Source organism: Colias eurytheme, chromosome 19, assembly GCF_061535395.1.
Source record: "Colias eurytheme isolate Ceu_HAF_F1 chromosome 19, ilColEury1 Martin Lab GWU primary, whole genome shotgun sequence".
Lineage (NCBI taxonomy): Eukaryota > Metazoa > Arthropoda > Insecta > Lepidoptera > Pieridae > Colias > Colias eurytheme.
The window spans coordinates 8,925,138-8,947,876 of record NC_142998.1 but is presented as its reverse complement, the minus strand read 5'-3'; the positions used below and the strand labels follow the sequence as shown (position 1 = coordinate 8,947,876).

The 22,739-nt window shown below is 32.0% G+C and overlaps 1 protein-coding gene across 1 annotated transcript in view; it reads left to right on the top strand.

The window, feature by feature from the left end:
- Positions 1 to 22,739, top strand: part of nAChRalpha1 (nicotinic acetylcholine receptor alpha1) — a 57,965-nt gene that overhangs the window by 16,416 nt on the left and 18,810 nt on the right. The window contains exon 2 of the mRNA XM_090112869.1: positions 21,809 to 21,853. Within this exon, the coding sequence (XP_089968995.1) occupies positions 21,809 to 21,853 (45 nt within the window). The remainder of the gene's footprint in view (positions 1 to 21,808; positions 21,854 to 22,739) is intronic.

Below are 22,739 nucleotides of genomic sequence, written 5' to 3'. Positions count from 1 at the left end.
AAATTTTTGTAAGATATATCTAATGGTGCAAATAAATGATTTATTATTATTATGCAAAATGATGAATCTTGTTCCTGTTATGATTATATACTGATGTGTATTTATCGTGAATAAATGGTTGTTTGTTCGCGTTTCCTTTATTTCATTAAAACATTTATATAACAGCAATTACAATTTTATTTAACCCAAGTGCAAGTAAAACAAAGAGAATACAAATAGAAGTAAAATAATTATCGATATCGAGGATACCTACAGCCTGCACAGCATTATGCACTTATGTTGGTAGCTCCGTCAGACACTAGAAGTTGTCATGTTGGCTATTCTAATCTAGCCTTGTTTTGACGTTTCTTGAAGTTTATTTTTATCTATGGAAGTCCCGTCTCTTCTTACGTAGTAATTGTATACTCTTTGCTGCTCCTGTTGGTCTTAGCGTAGTGATATATTATAGCCTATATCCTTCCTCGATGAATGGGCTATCTAACACAGAAAGGATTTTTCAAATCGGATCAGTAGTTCCTGAGATAGGCGCGTTCAAACAAACAAACTCTTCACCTTTATAACATTAGTATAGATGTTAGTATAATGCACGCCCAAAACGATGTATGCCATACCAAAGATAATATAATACAGGCTATACGTTACATGAGTTATGCAAATACATTAATACTGGATGGGCCACAACAGTTTGGTTTCCCTGGAGACATTGTTGGAACTATCTACTGCATTATTGAACTGTATACAATCTATTCTTGGCATGACCATTTTGATGTGACCTTCGTTTTTGAATTTAAAAATTGTTATGTAATCTTCTCATAAATATAAAAATGAATAGAAAAATTTGTTGGTAAGCGCATAACTCGAGAACGGCTGAACCGATTTCGATAATTCTTTTTTTATTATATTCCTTGAAGTACGAGGATGGTTTTTATGTAGAGAAAACGTAAACATGTACCACGGGCGAAGCCGGGGCGGACCGCTAGTTTAATAATCATAGTAAGATTTTCTTCTAGTTTGAGAAGATTTAACAAGCCTACGATTTCAGGTAGAGTACCTGGATAATCTAGAATAGGTTAAATTTCAAGTGGGAAAAAATGTACATGAATTTTATGAAGTTACCGAATTTATATTAGTCTATGTAAATCCGCTAGAAAGTTGCAACCAGCATAATTATATGTGTTTAAATTTTTTTCACCTTTTTATACCTATGCTATTTGAATTTTTTCAATTAATGAATGAAACAAATAGATAATAATTAAATATCTTCACCCGAAAATAGTATTGCATTCAAACAATCATTTGTATCAAAATAACCCACAAAGTTGTAACTTAATAGCATTCGAAAAGACACGATGAAGTGAGTTTATCGCAACGGCCTCACAGTTTTATTTTGAGTCTGTTCACAAATATTCATTATGCAGATATCTGTCGCTGACCATTTGTTTTAGGATGAGGTCAATCGATATATAAAGCCAGCCACTGACGACCCTTCTGTAAAGCTATTCATAATCAGACTTTGTTTGTCCTTTTGAAAATTTTCTTTATTGTTTCAATTTTGTGCTGTGTATTGTTTAGATTGCTTTGAATGTTTTAATTTTGTAAGCAAAATTGTAACGTTCTTATTAAATCGTAGTTCAATCTTAAATTTGTTAACTTTTATCTATTGTCTAAAATATTCAGGTAATTATAAAAAATATATATATTGAAGAATAAATCTATATTGTGTTCGTATATTCCATTCAATTTCAAGCCCTTTTTACTTAATTTTTAATTAAGAAAGCACGGAGTTCGATAGGTACTAGAAAGTAACATCAAATATAACATTTAACTGATTCATATTTTTAGGTATCTATTCGGTTCAGTAGTTTCAAAAAGTATAGACTATAGACCCTATAACATGAATTAAAATCATACATAATATCCAATGAACCTGAAAACATATGTACCTTACCTATATGACTCAACTATAAAAGCACAAAACATTAAACACCTCATGTAAATCACTAATTTACAAACAACATTAACCTCAAAACATTCAAGTAAAAACACGTTTAATATTCAAAACCTAAGTAAACCCGAAACTCAACAATGTAACCTAGAAGCAGCACCTTTTAAAAGATTATCACAAATTCATGTCGTTGAGCAGGTATTCAGGCGAAAAGTGTCTTTAAAGCAAGTGTTTAATGGCTGTATTTGCTTGTACCTTTTGGAATATGCTAACAGATGAACCGATATGAGTTAGAGCTTAAGGTTAGTTCAATGGAAATTGTTGTCAGAGTTAGGTAGTGTTAATTGTTCGCAGTGCAGGCTTTGATCATCCACTGCAACTCAAAGTTGAGTAACAGTTTAAAATGTAAGTTCAAATTAGCCGTAATTTGGCGTGAGATTTAATTATAACTACCGTTTCAATTTTTGTTTGCAACTTCTGAAACTCGATTTTAATATGGAAAAGAGGAATAATGTTCCAAATGTTATGCGTGTTTGTTTTAATTTAACTGAAAAAACTCGAATTAAAACTGTATTTATGAACGTGTTAAGAATAACACTCGAGTTAATGCCTCCATCATTTAAAATATGTATTTTAATAATAACATTGATTGCAATTCATGTTTTTGAAGTACGAAAAAAAAATAACTTAGTTTTACCACAGTTTTACGACACGGTTTCAAAAATTTCCTCACGAACAATTTTTTCCTTTTATCATGATAGTCAATGAATCAGTTAGTATAATATACGTTATAGTAATCCTGTAAAGCAAAAACTCCAAACTAAAAAGCTCACAGATGACCCCGATTAGCTGAACTCATTAAACTACATCACTAGTGCATTTGTCTCACTCAATTTACCAAAAGGGTCCAAGGGTCAGGAAATGAAGCCGCGATAGATGGCCGGATTGTGGACGAATGGGAAATTGTGTATCGATTTTATTTTTACATGTTTAATCAAGGCAAGGGTTGAATGTGTGGTAGGAAGTTATTGATAACCGCTTAACTTTACTTGAAAAATTGTTTTGTTCAAAAGGAAAAATAATCCGCATTTATAGTTTTCAAGTGAAACTTCTTTAGGCGTTGAGAGTAATATTTCAAGGTCGCGTCATGGCAATACCGTCATATCATGGAATTATCCGACGATTTTGGTATCTTTGAATATTGCCAAATAAGTTTTCTGACAAGTGTGGTCGGCACACACGCTCTTTTACGCGTAGCTTCATTATCATTAATTATTATTTATATTAAATTCTTATACCCTTTATCGGACCCTTTATTACTAAACAAAATTACGTAGATAACATTATTTATACATAAATTATGTACGTCGATACATAGGTAAGAACCTAACCGATACATTATGCAAACATGTTTGAAATATTCGAGCTTACCAATCCCTCATTCTAGACAGCCATTGAACCTATCTAGGTCCTGGAACGTGTCATAACTGGCATACAGTGTCCCACATACATGAATGCTACAAACATACATACGCTCCACTAAGATGCATAATAGAAATGCCGTGGCTTGAACCCGAATCTTCCCTAAATACTTGGGAAAATACGCCTGACTTTATCGTAGTGTGTAGTGTATGTGACTATGTTTTTTCTATGGGAGAAAAGAAGCTTTTTATTGTACTGAATTATAATATTTTTAAATTTCGTTTGGTTATTAATTACCGTCAAGTTACATATGTTTTAACAATTTATGTGATAATTTTGAATTTAGAGTTTGTGATAATTTTCTATTTTTACGTAAATATAGATGATAATTTGATCATCTAGAAAAGTATTTTGTGTGATTTACAAAGAAAATAATAATAGAAACAAATAAGATTTGTGTAACGCAAGCATCGATATTTCTTTGTAAAATTTTTGACAATTCAAATTACTTTTTCCTTTTCATTTTCTTCGAAATATCGGTATAAAACTTAATAAATTATTCTCAATTATATAGATAATTTATTTAAATACTTAGAATATACCTATACACTAATATATAATATAAAATCTCGAGAAAAACTCAATAATATCGATAATATACAGTGACTTTAATTACACCATACTTACGTATCTTTTTGTACGGCATAATAAAGTACTATTTGTAGATAATGTTTATATCAAAACTTTGCCAAAAACTATTGAAGTAATAAAAATATTTCATGAGAAAAGAGGTTTTGTTTAAAACTTTTCATATTTAACTTGCCCGGTCTTTTGATAGTGGGTAATAATGTTTTTATAACATTCTTGAGTACAACGTGAATTTCGTAATTTTTTATTACAATAATATCATAGAGCTTGTATGCTGAAACTGCTATTAAATAGTTTTAGCTAGAAAAAGGATAGATAATCTTCTTATATATAAAATTCTCGTGTCACAATGTTAGTCTGCATACTCCTCCGAAACGGGTGGACCGATTCTCATGAAATTTTCTGTGCATATCGGGTAAGTCTGAGAATCGGCCAACATCCATTTTTCATATGTACCACGGGCGAAGCCGGGGCGGGCCGCTAGTCTTATATATAAAATTCTCGTGTCACAATGTTAGTCTGCATACTCCTCCGAAACGGGTGGACCGATTCTCATGAAATTTTCTGTGCATATCGGGTAAGTCTGAGAATCGGCCAACATCTATTTTTCATATGTACCACGGGCGAAGCCGGGGCGGACCGCTAGTTTTCTTATATAATAGTATAAACACATTGTATTTATTAAGTTTTGTTGGGTACGTATAATTTTTGTACGCACTACCTTTTATTAAATAATAAAGCTGCAGATTGTAGGATACTTTTTTCCATTTATGTATTGCGCAAGCTTAGAATTAATTATAATCAGCTTATGTCATATTATATTATTTTTATTTTATATCAATTCTTGAGCTTATATTCATTCAACAAAGGTAGCCGATCGAAAATTGTTTGAGATTAACGAATAAATTCATTATAAACTGTACAAAATTCCACACAAAATAGAGACGGACGAACAGACAGATCGACAAGCCTTAGGACAATTCCTTACATTGAAAACAAAACACTACAACATACACCCAGCCTACAGGCCAAGGCATTCCAAATAAGACAATTTACTTGCACCAAATTTTAGAGCTAGCAGTTTTATCGCAAATCCAAAGGGATTTCAATCAAGAAGATGGATGATAGGTTAATCTGGGAGATCAATGGGCCGGGTAGGGCCGGGAAGGAACGTTCCATTATTTACACATATATATGCAAACAAATACGCAACAATTTACAGATAATCTTGAAATACGTCACCACAATGGTGGTAAAAGTTCGCTTATCTTTCGGGTGCGGGGAATTAAATTTATCTGAGAGTTTGATTAAAACGTTTTTGTTGTAGGTGTTTGTCGTGGTGTGAATTGTTTTTAAAGTTTTAAAGCGTTATATTAGTTATTTAAAGTAATATGTATGAATAATACAATCCTTGACTCTACATTAAAAATACAGATCGCTCAATCCACGATTCTACTGTTATTAATTCTAATAATTTAGTATAATATTGTTGTTTTTTTTTAATACTACAACCAACAAAGGAGCGGGCGGTGTACTGATGAAGGTTATCCCATAGCAATTGCAACGTAAGGTAACCTTGCGATTGTTTTTCCGGCCTTTGAGAGACGAGATCTTCATAACTTAATTACTTCCACACAAATATACAATAATTGTATAATAATGTGAAACTTCTATATTCCTTTTTCCTCCTATTTCCTTTTTCCGTTGAAATCAAGTGAAGCTAAAAGAATTTCACCATAAATAACAATTCTCAGTGCCCTAATGAAAACCAACATGAATCCTCCATGATTAAAAGCTAAACTTAAACACTATTTCTCTAAACATAATAAAGCTTTCGCACTAAGTTTTCTTCACTTAGAGAGTAAATGAGAAATTGTAAGCCTGTTTACACTACACTCGGCTTATAAATTGTTCTACCTTTGAAGCTATCAGCTAATGAGGATTTATTGACGTCGCAGAAGTTTTATTAAAAATGGAAATATTTTTATTAAACACTCATATTTCTTCGCAGCTAGATGATTAATAGGCTGCCCTTTTATTTGCAAGTTGTGTAAGTTGCAGTTTTAATAAATGTAGGTACATTATGAAAAATTGTTGGGCATTAAAATTGTCCCCAAGTTAGGTAGTTTTAAAATGTTTATTTTTATGAAGTTATTTAAATTTCACTTTACTTACATTTAATGTGACATTTTCCAATAGTTTGAGACTGTTTTGATTGGTTTTATGAAATATACAATAAATTAACACATAAATTTTGTAAAATTGCAGCCAAATTTTATTATTAGCATACTAATACGAAAATATCATTAGGGAAAAAATTCAAAAAGCATTAAAAATTATTATTATTATTTCGATAATAAAAGCATGCCTCAGTGTGAATTGGGTCACGCTGACATCGCTCCCGGGTCTGCCACACCCTCACAGAAGCTTGGCGCCAACGTGGTTATATACCGACAAACTGAACTTATAAGGAAGCCGGAATAAAAACAAAGCATAGATAATAAAGTACCCTTCTTATCAATTAATCTTACCCTTGTATCACAGCTATGTGTATTTAAAGGAATCCATGGTATATGGAAACTAAACAGAAGTATTTTCAAATAACAATTTTTATTTTTGTAAAACATTACTAACATTTCATGAAGCATTCCATCACCATGCCCAGTAACCACCAATTGCCAATTGTATTCCTTTAATTTAAATACTTCCGTCTGTTCTCGAACCTTCTAGAACATTCGAGAACATTCTGGAACGACAAGAGACATTCGAAATAATTAACACAAAGATCCAAACATTTAGCTGCACAGCAGCTGCTGGGTATTGAAATAATTATTTTCGCTCCACTCCAGTATGTGTGTCATCTTAAATCACTGCGCTCGCTGTTATTGTTTGCACTTACTGCATTATTCCCTGAGGAGTATCTTGTATGAGATGCATTTCTCATTTTCAATGTTGACAGAATGTAAATTAGGATCTCGACGATTTTAATAAAGATCCCTCAAGGCGAAGCTTGGTTAGAGCCCTATTGAGCGTGGCGTTACATTTTATTAATGATAGATTTCGCGTGCGGTTCACGGTTTAATCCTTTGATGCTTTCTGTTTCAATTACTTTGAATTGATCCTTGATCTCTCTTGTCTTCTTTTGACTTATTGACATTAAGATTTCAGTATACAAGGAGATAATATAGTTGTTGCGTAGTTTGATTTACATGAAGTAACTATTTAGTAATAATATATCTACTGCATCTAATGTATCTAAAAAAAACCATATATTTCCTGCCCTGGCTTGACGAAAGACACAGGTTCGAATCCTCGTAATCTAACTTTTTCTATTCTTTAAAAAAAAAATCATTTTAAATAACATTTTAATGCTACAAAACTAAATGTCAAATATATGGTTTAATATCTAATAAAGTGAATAAATAAAGACTCAGTGAATTAGAGAGTCATATGACTATTAATCCTATGCCATGTAACATGAGAAGTTATTTATATTAATGAAAGCAGTATCTTCGTGTCATGGTTAACGATATACTAATACTTTAACGTTGGACCAGTCTCTCTGTTGAATACAAATTGTCACATCTACCATGTCAATAGAACTGAATTAATTGCTTCCTTACTCTTGAAGTACTTGATAGTTAATTAGAGCTTACAGGCGAAACACAAACTATATTTTCTTACTTTTATGAAGACTGGAATATTATTCTAATAGATTCCTTATTTAGGCAATGCATGTAAACATCTATTTATTACGTTACATTAGCAAGAAAAGTCGTACAAAAAGTCTTACTGGCTAGTATGTTATCAATGAATAATTTCATAATTTCTCGTTAGGTATATTAAATTTTAAAAACATCAACCTTTAAATTTTAATCGGACAAAAATACAATGTGATTATAGAATCCAGTCAGAAGTAACTTTTCGCTAATACTCGGGGTATTTTTACAATCGTCTCAACGTTAATACGTTTAATTCGGCCACAAAACCCTGTAAGACCCGCTAGGATAAACCTTATTTTATATTGATCTCTTTAGTGTGGAGTTCTTTGAGAAGGGATAACTGATTTTTATTTGAATTTTTTGGAATTAATGTTCAGTATTCAAATTTCAATCATAGTAGATATTTTCAATGATGTCAGTAGTTTTTACTATAAAAAAGGTTCTTTGCGAATTGCTAACGAATCAAAAAATGCAATATATTTAGGAATGTATCTAAACTAATATGGAGCTAAAACTGTATAAAACAAAAGAGATATACGGTACTCTTGTGGCATACAAATTTCCAACGGAAAACTAGCAATAAAAAGTTGCGAATAAAATATATAATATGTATTGTCTTTATTCCTCAATAAACACACAAAGCATTATCAGCCACGAGCGTTCCCAAACACAGATGACAGTCCGGTATCGAAATACAACATTCGCAAATGAACAAATACAAACAAATTAGGACTTACCAAACAGAGGATCACTCTCATCCAATTTAATTAGGGTCACAATATACAACGATAAGGGAAAATCGACAGACCTCAAGCCATTGCTTCTGCGCTCTACCGTAAAAGGGTAGGTAGTTTATTTTGAAGACCCTCTCAGGCGTTGATTTTAAATGTTTTAAGCGAAAACAATTTGCGATGTAAAGTTTCGAGCGAATTCGGCTGACTTTAGTGATAATTAAATTGGTGAAAGTTTTGTTTGGATGATACGACATTTTTTGTAGCGTGTGCTTTTCAAATTATTATGTTTTTTTCTTGTTATTTTAATGGAAATTAAAGCGACTTTATTGTTTGATATAAGTGTCCAATGAGCTCTAAGTATTACATTATACATTTATAAGAATGATATAATAATACGTAAGTATAATAGATATGATATTTATTAAATGTCCCAATTGTACAGAAATTATACGAAGAACTGTGCTCAATATCAAATAATAAAATACCGTTTCGAAATAAGCATTATACAACAATAACCTCCGAATAAATAGAACGTAATAAAATTATTTCCAGAAGATTCCACAAATCTGTTTCTTTACATGTGAAAAATATATTTCAAGCACAATAATTTAAACGAAGCAGGCGTGACAAGAGAATCCTGTATCCTCGTCCTAACATATGCATGAATACTTTTATTTGTGGAAATAAAAAGGGCTCGGTTATTTCATGTTCTAGAAGACATTTATGATGATCTCGTACCTTCGAGGGACGCGGGAAAACAGAACGAGGTTACATTATGTAAACCCTTAAATTTTGGGGTATAATGCTTCTTGTCATTTAAATCAAACATATTTTTCGTGAATATAAAGCGATATTATAATATTGTTGTCTACGTGTTAGTGTTCTTTTTAAAATAGTGTTATGATACGTTGTTTCTTATTATATTTGGGTGATTATTTTGAAAAATTGTACTTTGTAGCAATTTTGAAAGACGTTTTTTGTGTGACGGTACTTAATTTAATATTATTATAATACCATGAATATAATGAGCACACACACACATTAACACATGAGTACAAGTAAGAATAGGATATAAAGTCACAGTCCACTTCAAGAAAAAGCCACCTTCAACACACCCAAAGTGAGACACAATCTCAAAACGAAATCCAAAAGCACGAGCAACTATCAAAAGCCGTGCCAAAGAGTAGGTATAAGTCGACAGATCAACTTGGAATACCGCCAGTATCGTTCTGCGTACAATGAAAAATCTTTAGCCTGTGGCATTGTAAATTCGGTTACGTCTCTGGCGGCCCAATTCAGCGGTTATCATTTTTATTCTTACAGTACATTGAACGATTATATTTTGCCGGATAATAAGGATGTTTTAAATGTGAACGTTTTTCATTTTTCAAATTGTGATGACGTAGCGTTATCACGTGTTAACGGTCTTTGAACAAATGCTCTATAAATCTTTTGAAAGACTTCATAAGGAGTTAATAGCATCTTCGATCTTTATGGGATTGTTTTAGCTATCGTTTGTCGAAGACGTAACTAACCGAACGGACAGCATAATCCTACCAAATTGAGAAGCTACTTTTATCAAAGGAATGTTCAACCGCTAGATTTAACGACTTATTTGAAATACCAGCAAATTTAATTATCTTAATAGGTATGTATATGTCGTGGTCATATCGTAGATTTGATCATTTCATGATATGAGTGGCCATTTCACGAAATGGTCGCATTTCATGAAATGGCCAACATGGTTTGGTCAGATCGTTAAATCGTCAACGTTTCACGATATGGTCATCCACATTTGGCCAGATCGTATAAAATATATAAAGTCCATAAAACATTAAAAAATTCTGAATATTTTTAGAACTTGTTTATTGTCATATTAACAAATATAACAATATATAAACGTTTAGGTTAGGTTAGGTTAGGTTAGACTTTAATAAAGAACGCACGAGCCGAGCGAGCAAAGCGAGCGTGCCGCGGTAGCGGCCGGCGAGTGCCAGAAGCGAATCGCTTTTTAAAAAAGGAACAATTATAATAACATAGGATATATAAATATATTTATGTAAACGATTTTAGACGCATTTTTTCCTCAATATAAGATATCCGCATTTTCCATAGTACTCGAACCTCTTCGTCGTAAATTATTTGCTATGACTTTCTTCATATTGTAATAAAATGAACTATGAAGTTTTAAACTGCGAATAATTAAATTTTCGCCAGCGCGGCGGCCGCCATCTTATCACATAAACACAGCGCTTGCAGCGCCTCTACCAATAATTAATGTAACTATTTTACGATATGATCAAATAATTTTGATCATTTCATGAAAAAACCGCGCGTTTAGTGGGCCATATCGAGAAACGATTTCTTATCATTGATCTGCCCAAACCACATCATGATGTGGCCAATAGACATTCGAGCATTTCATGAAATGCGACCATTTCACGAAATGATCGATCATATCATGAAATGAGCAAATCTACGATATGACCACGACATATATAAATCTCGTGTCACAATGTTTGTCCTGAATGGACTCCTAAACCACTTAACCGATTATAATAAAATTCGCACACCATGTGCAGTTTGATCCAACTTGAGAGATAGGATAGTAAAAACATGTAGGTACCACGGGCGAAGCCGGGGCGGACCGCTAGTACGTATATAAAGACTCTTCGAATATACAAATTAAAATCACTTTATCAATGTCCGGTTTAATAATGTGAGTCATTAACTTCGACCAAAAATACAGCTGAGCTGCCTTTTTTCCGTGTTACCCAAAATTTGTTAAGTAGGTATCATTTAAGTATCCAGTTTTTTCTTGTCTGTGTTTTACGTATTTTATTATGTTTGGACTCTTTTAAAGTTATTCATTTCTATTGTAGCTTGATAAAAAAATATTATTTTTATGCAAAATAATACCCATCGAACAATAGCATTCTAATAAATATACATACGACAATATTGTCGCTTTCCAATATTTAAATAAATATCAATATTACTATTTACAATCTTCTAAACCTAAATTCACAAGGATATTTCAAATTAAAACGACCCAGATATGACACGCTACCCCAAGGAACTATGACGAAGGTCCTGGATTATCGGGACGTCACCAAATCCTTTTTTACGCGAAAACAAGGTCAAAGTATGGAAAATGGATATCCGTATTCCTACGAGACGCGTAATAAAAATCTTGGAGGCCGTTCTTTTTGTGCATTAGAAAAACAAATGGGAACACATTAGGAAGGATTTGTTGTGCAAAAAGTTTAGCGCTGTTTAATAGGTACGGAGAATTCGTATTGTGTTTTATGGGATAGCATATAGGTACCCCGGATTCTTTTGTATTTAAGAAATAAAGATGGAAGGCGTACAAATTTTCATCACCAGTTATAAAGTAACTTGTACCACCAACATTCTATATACCATTCTATATCCGAATAAATTTAACAGTTTGACAGACTAATAACATAGTGTAACAATCTAGGTAAAAATCGATCACATTTTACTTAAGAAATATTCAAAACGTATTTAAAAAGTAACCTTTTCCTAGCTAAGATACATTTAATACGCTCAACTTCACATCCTATTGTATAAATAGCCACCAAACACTACTCAGACCCCAAACTAAGAAGGAAATAATGAAAAGCTTACAACGCTATTACGTGGTAAATCAAGCAATCAGGGTAAGCCTTTAATCCAACTAGAATTTGATCCACAATAAAGGTTAATTGGTACAATGTCTAGCACAATGACGTACGTAATGCAATCTGCATTAAGCTGTAGCTTGTCATACATGTGAATGAAATGGTTGATTCAATTTTCAACTGGATGTTAGAGGAAGTTAGTAGCACGACTTTGTGCTTATTATTTTCAACAATATTAACAACTGAACTGTCAATTCGACCGTATTTGATGTTTTTTCAAAACTTTCGACTTGGTGAACGGTTTTCGATAATTGTTTTTGAAGGGGAACTTCTTTAGGCGCGTTGAAAGTAAAAGGTCTCATCATTGCTCTACCGTCACGTCATGAAGAAAGGCGACGATTTTTGTAGTATTGAATTTTGCTAAACGCTTTTGACTCGTGTACTCGGCTTACACACTATTTGAAATGATGCCTCCCATGTGGTTCCAGTTACATTTTGTCACAGTTCTGACAATTTTAAGACGGTTTAGACTTATGTTAAAAATAATAATTATTGTTATGAGTTAATTTTGAATGAATAGCGTATTACGATGTTTGCTCATTAGTTTAATTGGCTCTTTGTATTTATAGTTCTGATATAAATAACAATTAAGAACTATATTGTGTCATCTAAGTAGGTAATCCTTTATTTACCGTCTGTCCTAGATTATGTTGATTATTATACGGTTATTTCGATGTCTCTTTTCTGTTTTTCAGGTTAATGTGTAATGAAAATTTTTCTAAATATCTTTTGATAAGTAGTAACTTACTGATAAAATTTTCTTTTTATTACATTGCATCGAAAGAACAAATTCACGTCAGATATTATTTTCCGGTTTAATCAGTTTGTTCAATGATTAAAATAATATTTTAATATCTATATAAAATGCTCCTAATATTAAATTCTGTTATTTGTAATACAATATCTTCAATTAAAGTAAGTAAATTAAAGAAACTTGTCAGCTGTCCCTCAAAAAATGTATTGCGAGACATAGGATATCGTATCTTTTATTTATTTATATCAAAATGAACAAATATAGGTATTGTTTCCAATAGAGATAGTAATATATCAACTAATTACAAAGTAAGTAATAATACGCGAGCATTTGCGGTTAATTCAGCGAGCTAGGTAGTGCTTTCCATCAGGATGTAGTTTCCTTTGAACTGAAACTTAAGCTAATTCGGGTTGCGACGCAAATTGCTTGGCTTATTTCAGTGCAATTCTCTTCTGAAATCAGCAAATATATACCACAAGTTTCTAGCTACGGATTGTGTAAAAACCCTTTATTTAAGGGATCGGGTTTTAGTAGGGACTAGAAGATTGGTATAGAAATGCAGCTGTTATTAAATGATATCAAGTAATTAAGATTTTAATGTACTCATAATAATGGTAATCATTTTTTTGATATGACAGAGTAGATGCGATGGTGATGAAGGCATATCAGCTCTTATTACCTTGATAAATCGTAACTTTCGTCTATATTACTTTTTAAATCCCTACTAATATTATAAATGCGAAAGTAACTCTGTCTGTCTGTCTGTTACGCTTTCCCGCTTAAACCTCTCAACCGATTTTAATGAAATTTGGCACAGACAATCTTTAGACCCTGATAAAAAACATAAGCTACCTTTTATCAAAACACCACGCGAGCGAAGCCGCGAGCGGAAGCTAGTTTTAAATAAATGGATAAAAGAAGATACTCAACTTCATTAACACGACATTAACAGAATAAACTTATCACAATAATTTCAATATTAAGCTACAAGTTTATTAACATATATCAAGATTTTATTAAAGCATTATCGATAAAAAGGAAATAACTCTATCTCTATCACACCCACGGGGGGACATATTTCATATCCTACTCTTATCGATGACCGGGTCACCAAGGATAGCAATATAGTCCATTGTTATTAAAAAGATGTCAACTTTGGACCGTTGATTTATAGCAGCTTTGTGATTCACGATAATGGAAACGTATTATAATAGTAATATTATAATAGTGAAATCACTACGTAGTATAAAACAAAGTCGCTTTCTCTGTCCCTATGTCCCTTTGTATTCTTAAATCTTTAAAACTATGCAAAGGATATTGATGTAGTTTTTTTAATAGATAGAGTAATTCAAGGGTAAGAGTAATTCAGAGTTTTAGTATATAAATTTAGGTTTTAGCCAAAGCGGACGAAGCCGCGGGCAGTAAGCTAGTACTGAACAAGACAGAATTAACCCTATGTCTATGTTACATGAGCGGCAGTGGCTTTTTTACAGTTACAAAGTTATGGAGTTGTTGTTAGCAATTTTAAATCTTTGAACAAATAACAAGAATTTCAAGAAAATGGGTAAGATTTGAAATTTGAAAAAGCGTAACAACATTCCATATATTTATGTAAGAATCGTTCACGATTAATCTTACAATATAAAAATGAATCCCAAAATGTGTTGGTAAGCGCATAACTTGAGAACGGCTGAACCGATTTCGTTAATTCTTTTTTTATTATATTCCTTGAAGTACGAGGATGGTTCTTATGTAGAGAAAACGTAAACATGTACCACGGGCGAAGCCGGGGCGGTCCGCTAGTCTTCTTATATATAAAAATGAATCGCAAAATGTGTTGGTAAGCGCATAACTTGAGAACGGCTGAACCGATTTCGTTAATTCTTTTTTTATTATATTCCTTGAAGTACGAGGATGGTTCTTACCTAGAGAAAACGTAAATATGTACCACGGGCGAAGCCGGGGCGGACTGCTAGTACATAAATAAATGGAATGTTGTTACGCTTGACTAAAAATAGATAAAGCACGCTCTATTCCAAAACTATCACATTTTTTTTAATTAAAAAAAAAAATTACACATCATTTCCCAGTTTCAACGCTTTACTCTAAAATAACTTTTTGCTTTGTTCATTAAAAAACGAAAGGGAAACATACATATCCCATTTCTAAATAAATCGATACCTAAATCCATACTAATATTATAAATGTGAAAGTAACTCTGTCTGTCTGTCTGTTACTCAATCACGCCTAAACTACAGAACCAATTTGCATGAAATTTGGTATGGAGATATTTTGATACCCGAGAAAGGACATAGGCTACTTTTTATTGCGAAATATGTATGTACCACGGGCGAAGCCGGGGCGGACCGCTAGTAATATTATAATTCCTTTATTAATTTGTATATTGGTATAATTAATACCTACTAGATAATATAACCTCTAGTCTGTACACATTAAAATTGCACGGTTTCATTTCTTAGAATAAAACCTAGCGCTTCTCAGTAACATGTCACAGGTCTTAAAGCTCATTATAGGATCACTTATAACAAACGAGGTCAATGTGGTACAGGTTAACTCTGTCATTTATTAACGTTGAATTTTTCGCGATTTTGTTCCATTAAACGATATTAACAGGGGTGATTTTTGGATGGATATAAAAAACTTAAAAACTACACGGAATGTGGAGTTTGGCAGTAACATATGTCATCTCCGAAAATTATACACGGCTCTTAAAACGGCTTATTAATGCTATATTAAGGTAAAGATCCTTTAATAAATTGACTGTTGTAAATCACCATATAGACTAAAGAGGCTTCAAATCAAAACAATCTATCAACAATTTCATAAATTGGGAAACGTCGGAACTAAACAATCAAAAGATCTACTAAAAATCAGTAACTAAATAGGAAATTAATAAGGCAGTTTCGATATAAAATTAACCGCTTATTGAAAGTTAATTCTTTCATTCCTTCACTCACTATAATCGTATATAAATAAAACTATATCGCTTTTAACTTTTAATTCCACCCCATCTATATAGCAATTAAGTCATTGAAAAATTAAGTCCGCGATTACTGTTTCGTAATACTTAAGGCGAGTACCTTCGTAAAGGCATTACAAAGTTTAATTAGTGTAGTTAAGGGCCTGTGTTACGCGGCTAGCTTTAGATCGGATATTTTGATCTTCGTGTTATGGAATTTGGTCAATCTTTTGATTTATTATATAAAAATGAATCGCAAAATGTAAGCGCATAACTCGAGAATAGCTGAACCGATTTCGTTAATTCTTTTTTTTTAATATTCCTTGAAGTACGAGGATGGTTCTTAAGGAGAGAAAACGTAAACATGGGTACATGCCCGTGGTAACGGGCGAAGCCGGGGCGAATCGTTAGTTTATTCTAATCGAATCGTTTTCAGAGTAATAAAATATATTGTAAAAAAATTATAGTTCTAAAATGTTTGCGAATTAAATTATATTGGTTTTTTTTTGCCTCATCGGCTCGATAGACATACCTCACTTCCCTATTTTTTCTATTATCATCCTTTTCTATCCTAAAACAAAAGTTTTTTTTTATACATACGTTTCATAAATGTTGTGTACATGACATTTACATGCATTTATAGTAGTAGGATTACAAGCTAGTTTGTTAATTATGAATTAGTTTGGGCTTATACAACCCGCAAAACGGATATACCCGTCAATAAGGATTATCAAGTGGCTGGTATTGTGTGAAACGTGACGTCATCATTGAGTTTCATATTAGCACAGTATACTAACGATAGACGAAAAACATCATTGCTGCATTATCATAAAAGTGTTCATACCGAACACCTACGACTAAGACAAAAGAAATATTAAGAAAATGAATATTATATTGACTCTACATTTTTAACGTGGGCGTCAAAAATATTCTCTTTTATAATCAATGTACTGATTTTTGCAGATAATCGCAAGGGAGAAAACAGTAGCTCAAGAAATGAAGCATACTTTCAAAACTTTGATACAGCCATTAAACTTTTTTCAAATAACATCCATCTAAATATTAAATACTTTAGTATGATAAATTCTTTATTTTAGCTTATTACTAGCGGCCCGCCCCGGCTTCGCCCGTGGTACATATGAAAAATAGATGTTGGCCGATTCTCAGACTTACCCGATATGCACAGAAAATTTCATGAGAATCGGTCCACCCGTTTCAGAGGAGTATGCAGACTAACATTGTGACACGAGAATTTTATATATAAGAAGAATATCAATGACAATAATGCTGATTAACTAAACTTAAAAACATTTATCAACATCCGTAATTAAAGTCCTTCAAAGTTAACAAATGAAACAATTCAAATAATCATTTTGTATTCTAAGAAGTAAGTAATAAACAACTGTATCAAACAAATATCATTGTTGAAGCCTTTTCCGATAATTTTATTATGTTGTCTATTATAAGAAATGTATTTTCTCATATTATTTCATTAGTCCACGTCCTTACAATTAATAATTATAGGAACAATATTGTTTCATTATTTTGCTCCACTGGTTTGAGCCTTGGTGGCTTTTTCAAATAATTTATAAATATTAATGAAAGACGGATGTGAATTTAATACGTGGAATTTGTAGAAAAATGTTATTTAAATGAAGCTACTTATATTATAAATGCGAAAGTTTGTGAGGATGGGTGTATTCCTTGCACGCAAATACTACTGAACCTATTACAATGAAATTTAGCACAAACACATAAGGATAAGTTTTATCCCGGAAATCCCACGGGAACAGGAACTTTGCGAATTTTTCTTTGAAAACGCGGGCGAAGCCGCGGGCGGAAAGCTAGTCTACAATATATTTGGAAATTGGAAATATTGTAACATTCAATACTAAAGAAACGTAGCAAAAATCTTGCTATCAACAATCAAGGTATGTATTATTATCTATTATATAACCAGCTACCGTTAAAATAGGGTAAAAAATTAATTTTTCTACCTTAAAATATAATTTAATTTTTATAATACTAAGTATTTCCTATCTTTATATGAATTGAAACCAACTACGTTCAAACTAATTTATGACAAAAGCCCTTCTAAAAACTCCATCAATTCTATAATTTAAAACTACGTTAGTATATTTATAAGCAGTAGGTATACCCATCTTGAACTAGCGCACGATCCATAAAAGTGGCAGCTAATTAAACTAAACATATTGAAAGTTTCCAGTTATATTAGTTGCGGGTAAGTGAAAACCCCAATCTAATTTTTGCTGAGTAAACAGTGATGTCGACAAATGGCTGACGGCTCATTAAACTTTGTAATTGGCTTGGGTGCTATGTAGGGCGAATGCAAAAACCCTGCTGCATTATCTTGTATAGCTATAGCACAGATACTATACTAGCTATAGTATTATATTATCTGTGATATAGTATTAGGGCTGATTTTTCAATCCTTGGTTAAAACTTATTCGTCGAATAACGTATAAAACTACCATTTTAAAAACGTATTCTAATTGCCCGTATTTGACAGTTTACGTGACATAATTATCGTGTAATACTTTATTGGACGGATAAGTTTTATCCAAGCAATGAAAAATCGGCCCTTAATGAAAATAAAATTATCTGTGATATAAGTAAGGTTGGAATATGGCTAGATTGTGTGTTGTGTTGGGTATTTTTTTTTTTTTTGAATTGCTCTTGTGTTCTTAATTTAAATAAATAGATAACACTATAGTATCTGTGGTGGTATATATATCTGTGGTGGCACGTAATTGGCTTCGCAATGTTGTTGATTCTTGGAAGTTAAATTGTACAATAGTTTTATAAAAAATAATTAAACATTAAGTAAGTCGAACTAGGAAATACCGACGTTCGTTTACGATTTAATTTTTATTTAATACGGATATATTTTGATTACATTGTCTGCTATTACAATAGTTATAAAGTACTAGCGGTCCGCCCCGGCTTCGCCCGTGGTACAGATTTCGCAATAAAAGGTAGCCTATGTCCTTTCTCGGGTATCAAAATATCTCCATACCAAATTTCATGCAAATTGGTTCAGTAGTTTAGGCGTGATTGAGTAACAGACAGACAGACAGAGTTACTTTCGCATTTATAATATTAGTATGGATTAAGATTATACCGAGATACATCCAAAAACGCTATCTGAGCTTTTTTCTGATTTTACAGTTTTGTGTGATAATTTATATCATTAGGTACATATCCCTGATTTCCCACAAGCAGACAAAAGCCGCTCTCCATTTATTTCTTCCGGAATTCTGATGAAATTCTTAACAAAAAGTTTTAAATACTGAAACGAGTTACATTACAAACAACAATCTCCACTACAGGCGTATACAAAATAAACCAATACAAGAACCCACAAACTCTGTACATTACACACTTGAATACAAAACTTTCATTCTTGGAAACTCCCGGATTCCTCTAACTTTAATTACTGAAGACTTTGCACTCGGGATCAGATAAAATTGCATTCTCCAGCGAGATTGCTTTAAAATTGATAATGTGGGTAATGCAACAGATGTTTCTTAGCGAATACCTAGTGTAATGATTCTTATTTCTTACACGTAGGTATGCTATGTACTGTGTGAACGAACCATGTAGAATAGAATAGAAATAATAAACCATGAATAATAGAAGTAATAACCATGTAATACCTATAGTAGGAATGTATTTAATTTCTTACGTATGCTTTATAAGTGTGTGAACGTACCATGTAATACAGTATGTATTTAATTATTTACGAAAGTTTTTGTATCAAAATGAAAGCTTTTAAAAAAAAATTTTGTCAACATCCTTAAAATGTTTTGTCTACGTTACCAAGAGCGATAATTTGTTGTGATTTATCGTAAAGTGTTGATAAAATGAAACACTACTTTATTAAACAACGTTAATTGATTTTTTTATTTGTTTGTAAACTTTTCCTTTATGAACGTCATCGATCTCCTTAAGTGACTTAATCCCATTTGAAAATAAGTAAATATTTACAAAATATAGTAAATATAGATATTGTAACAAAAAGATAATACAAAAACTTTATGAAGAATACAGTTTTCACAATAATACTTGCCGTAATCTAGTGAAATGTTTCAAACTCAAACTCAAACATTTATTTATTCAATTAGACTTCTTCTAGAAGCACTTTTGAAACGTCATTACATATTTTTAACATTTACCACCGATTCGGAAAGCAGTATCTACGGAGAAGAACCGGCCAGAAAGTCCATAGCTGCTCTTTTAAATCATCTGAGTTTTACAAAATATTATAATCATATTATAATATTATAATAATAATATGCCAAAGAACTGTCCTGTGGTTTTTACGCGACAACTCTCCATGGGTTTTTATCGTCCTGGATATATTCCTTAATACTGTAGTAGGCTCTCTGAACTAGTATACATAATTATATAAGTTTTCTGACAAACTCTTAAACTTATTTAACTTGTAATTATTCTCCGATTTCAATATTAAAAATCTAATTAGAATCATTTTTCACAGATCAGGAACGAGAATGTTTTCGATCCAAGTTTCATTATCTCAAACTCAAGATATCGCGGAGCACCGTCAGTTATATATCAGAACTGACTTTGTCCGATTGTTCAAGAAATTTCATTAAACTACGTACTAACTTTGATTCTCTAGATTCCGCTATGATTTAATTTGATTCAATTCACTGGCTTTTTATCGTAATTGAAATTTTCTATTGGCAATAACTTGGCTTATAAAAGAGTACTTCTTAATTTTTAACGAGGAAATTGGATCAGATTTGTGTGGGGATATTTTAAGCGGGAAGTTTTTAGGTGGATAGAATGTGGATGGTAATATTATTATTTTATTGAAGCTTTATACGGCTTCTTCAATAAAACGATATTTTTAAATCTTTTTCACATTTCAGCTATGTGTTTTTACAATATGAGCTTAACATGAGGTTGTTAATATTCAGACGATAAATATTTCAACAAACGACAACATGAAGCGTAGGTAAATTAATATTATAAAAAATAAAATGAATGCTTTTTAATTTTTATATATTTTAAGAAATTTTCCATATTATATTTATCACAAAAGAAAAAGTAATTTCATCATTTTTTATCTATGAAGCCTCTCTATAAATCAAATTAATCAAGGAAGTCGGATTTGATGAAATATAATTCAGCAAACCCGCAAATTATAGATATCATTTCCAATCATAAATGATAACATGGCTTCATTCCGAGCACACGCCAACAAAATATGATACACATCTTCAATATCTTGAGGAAATGGTTACTATCCTGTTGCCAATGTCAATTCATGCCGGCATTTAACGGATTGATATACCAAATTATTGATTTTGTATTATGAAGCCCCGTTCCCCCGTAGTGGGGAAAAAATCTTTATTGACAACTAGAATTCCGCACGCGGCTTCACCCGTTGTGTCTAGAATCTAATAAAGTATATATTAAAATCAATTATATTCCTTTTCAATCACTCTATCTGTTAAAAAAACCGCATCAAAATCCGTTGGATGGTTTTAAAGATTTAAGCATACCTACATAGGGACTTATGGACAGAGAAAGCGACTTTGTCTTATACTATAATATACAGTTAAGTATACCTACTAATATGAACCCTTAGACTCTGAACTATATAGTTAATGTAAATAATAAATAGGACTGATTCAATTGACATGTGTTCACACATCGATTTTTTTAAGTACACAAGTGTTAGTCACAAGTCAGTTCTATGCTCTGTGATACTGATGCCTTCGACAGGAATCGAAATTTAGACCTCTAAGTAATCGCTCCAGGATTAACCACTGAACCATAGCAGTGAAATATATTTAGCGACCTTAATTATTATCTTCAATTTCTCTAATATATTTTTCTTTCTTTTCAGAATCTTAAGAATCAAATCATGACAACGAACGTGTGGGTTGAACAGGTACGTAACATTTTCTTTGTAATAATTAATGTTTTCTTATTAATATTATAATATCTTTATGAATGTATTCATAACGTCTAAATATTCATATACTTAGATCTTAGATCTTTTATACAGCGACTTTGAGATACAAGATATTGACTATTTATACTTATTTCTTAAACTTAATTAAGATTTGATGTAAAAGTCGGCTCAATATTTTTTTATTTAGTTCATAAATAAAAACAGATTACTTATATACGATGTTTTAGATATTTATTATTCAATACATTATTTTGTAGCTTTACCATGGATCAGGAAATGATTCGAAACTGACATACGTGTTCCTTTCTTTAAATATTCATTACAAGAATTACACGTATAAAAAACTTTACAAACTTTTCCCACACAACATATTTATCATACACCATTAGTTTCCAATATACAGAATAGAGATATCTTTCAAATTCCGCAGCAAATAAAGTCATTTAGAAAAGTCAGAATGTCAAAGCGGCCCGTGACTAGCGTTTGACAAATGACCAAAGGCCCTGGACAAAAGGAAGGCACGGACCCCCGTCAATAACAACTTGACTAATAGAACTGCAATATATCCGGTGTGTTTTTTAATAGATTTATCTTGGCAACTGAGGAAACAATTTCTGTTACGTCTGAAATTTTAGCTTTGAATATAAAAAGTGAATTCCCGTGTCCGCTAGTGGGGTAAGGGGCATATTCATTATGCATACATCTGTTTGACTGATCGATTTTCTTTTAGGGTCAAGTATGTGATCAAACTTCTGTGTCCTGCCAGACCGAGACATTTTTTTTTCTTCGTCTCCACCGGGAATCGAACCCGTCCTGGTCCCTAGGTTCTACGCTCACGCGTCAACCAGCTAGTTTAGAAGCT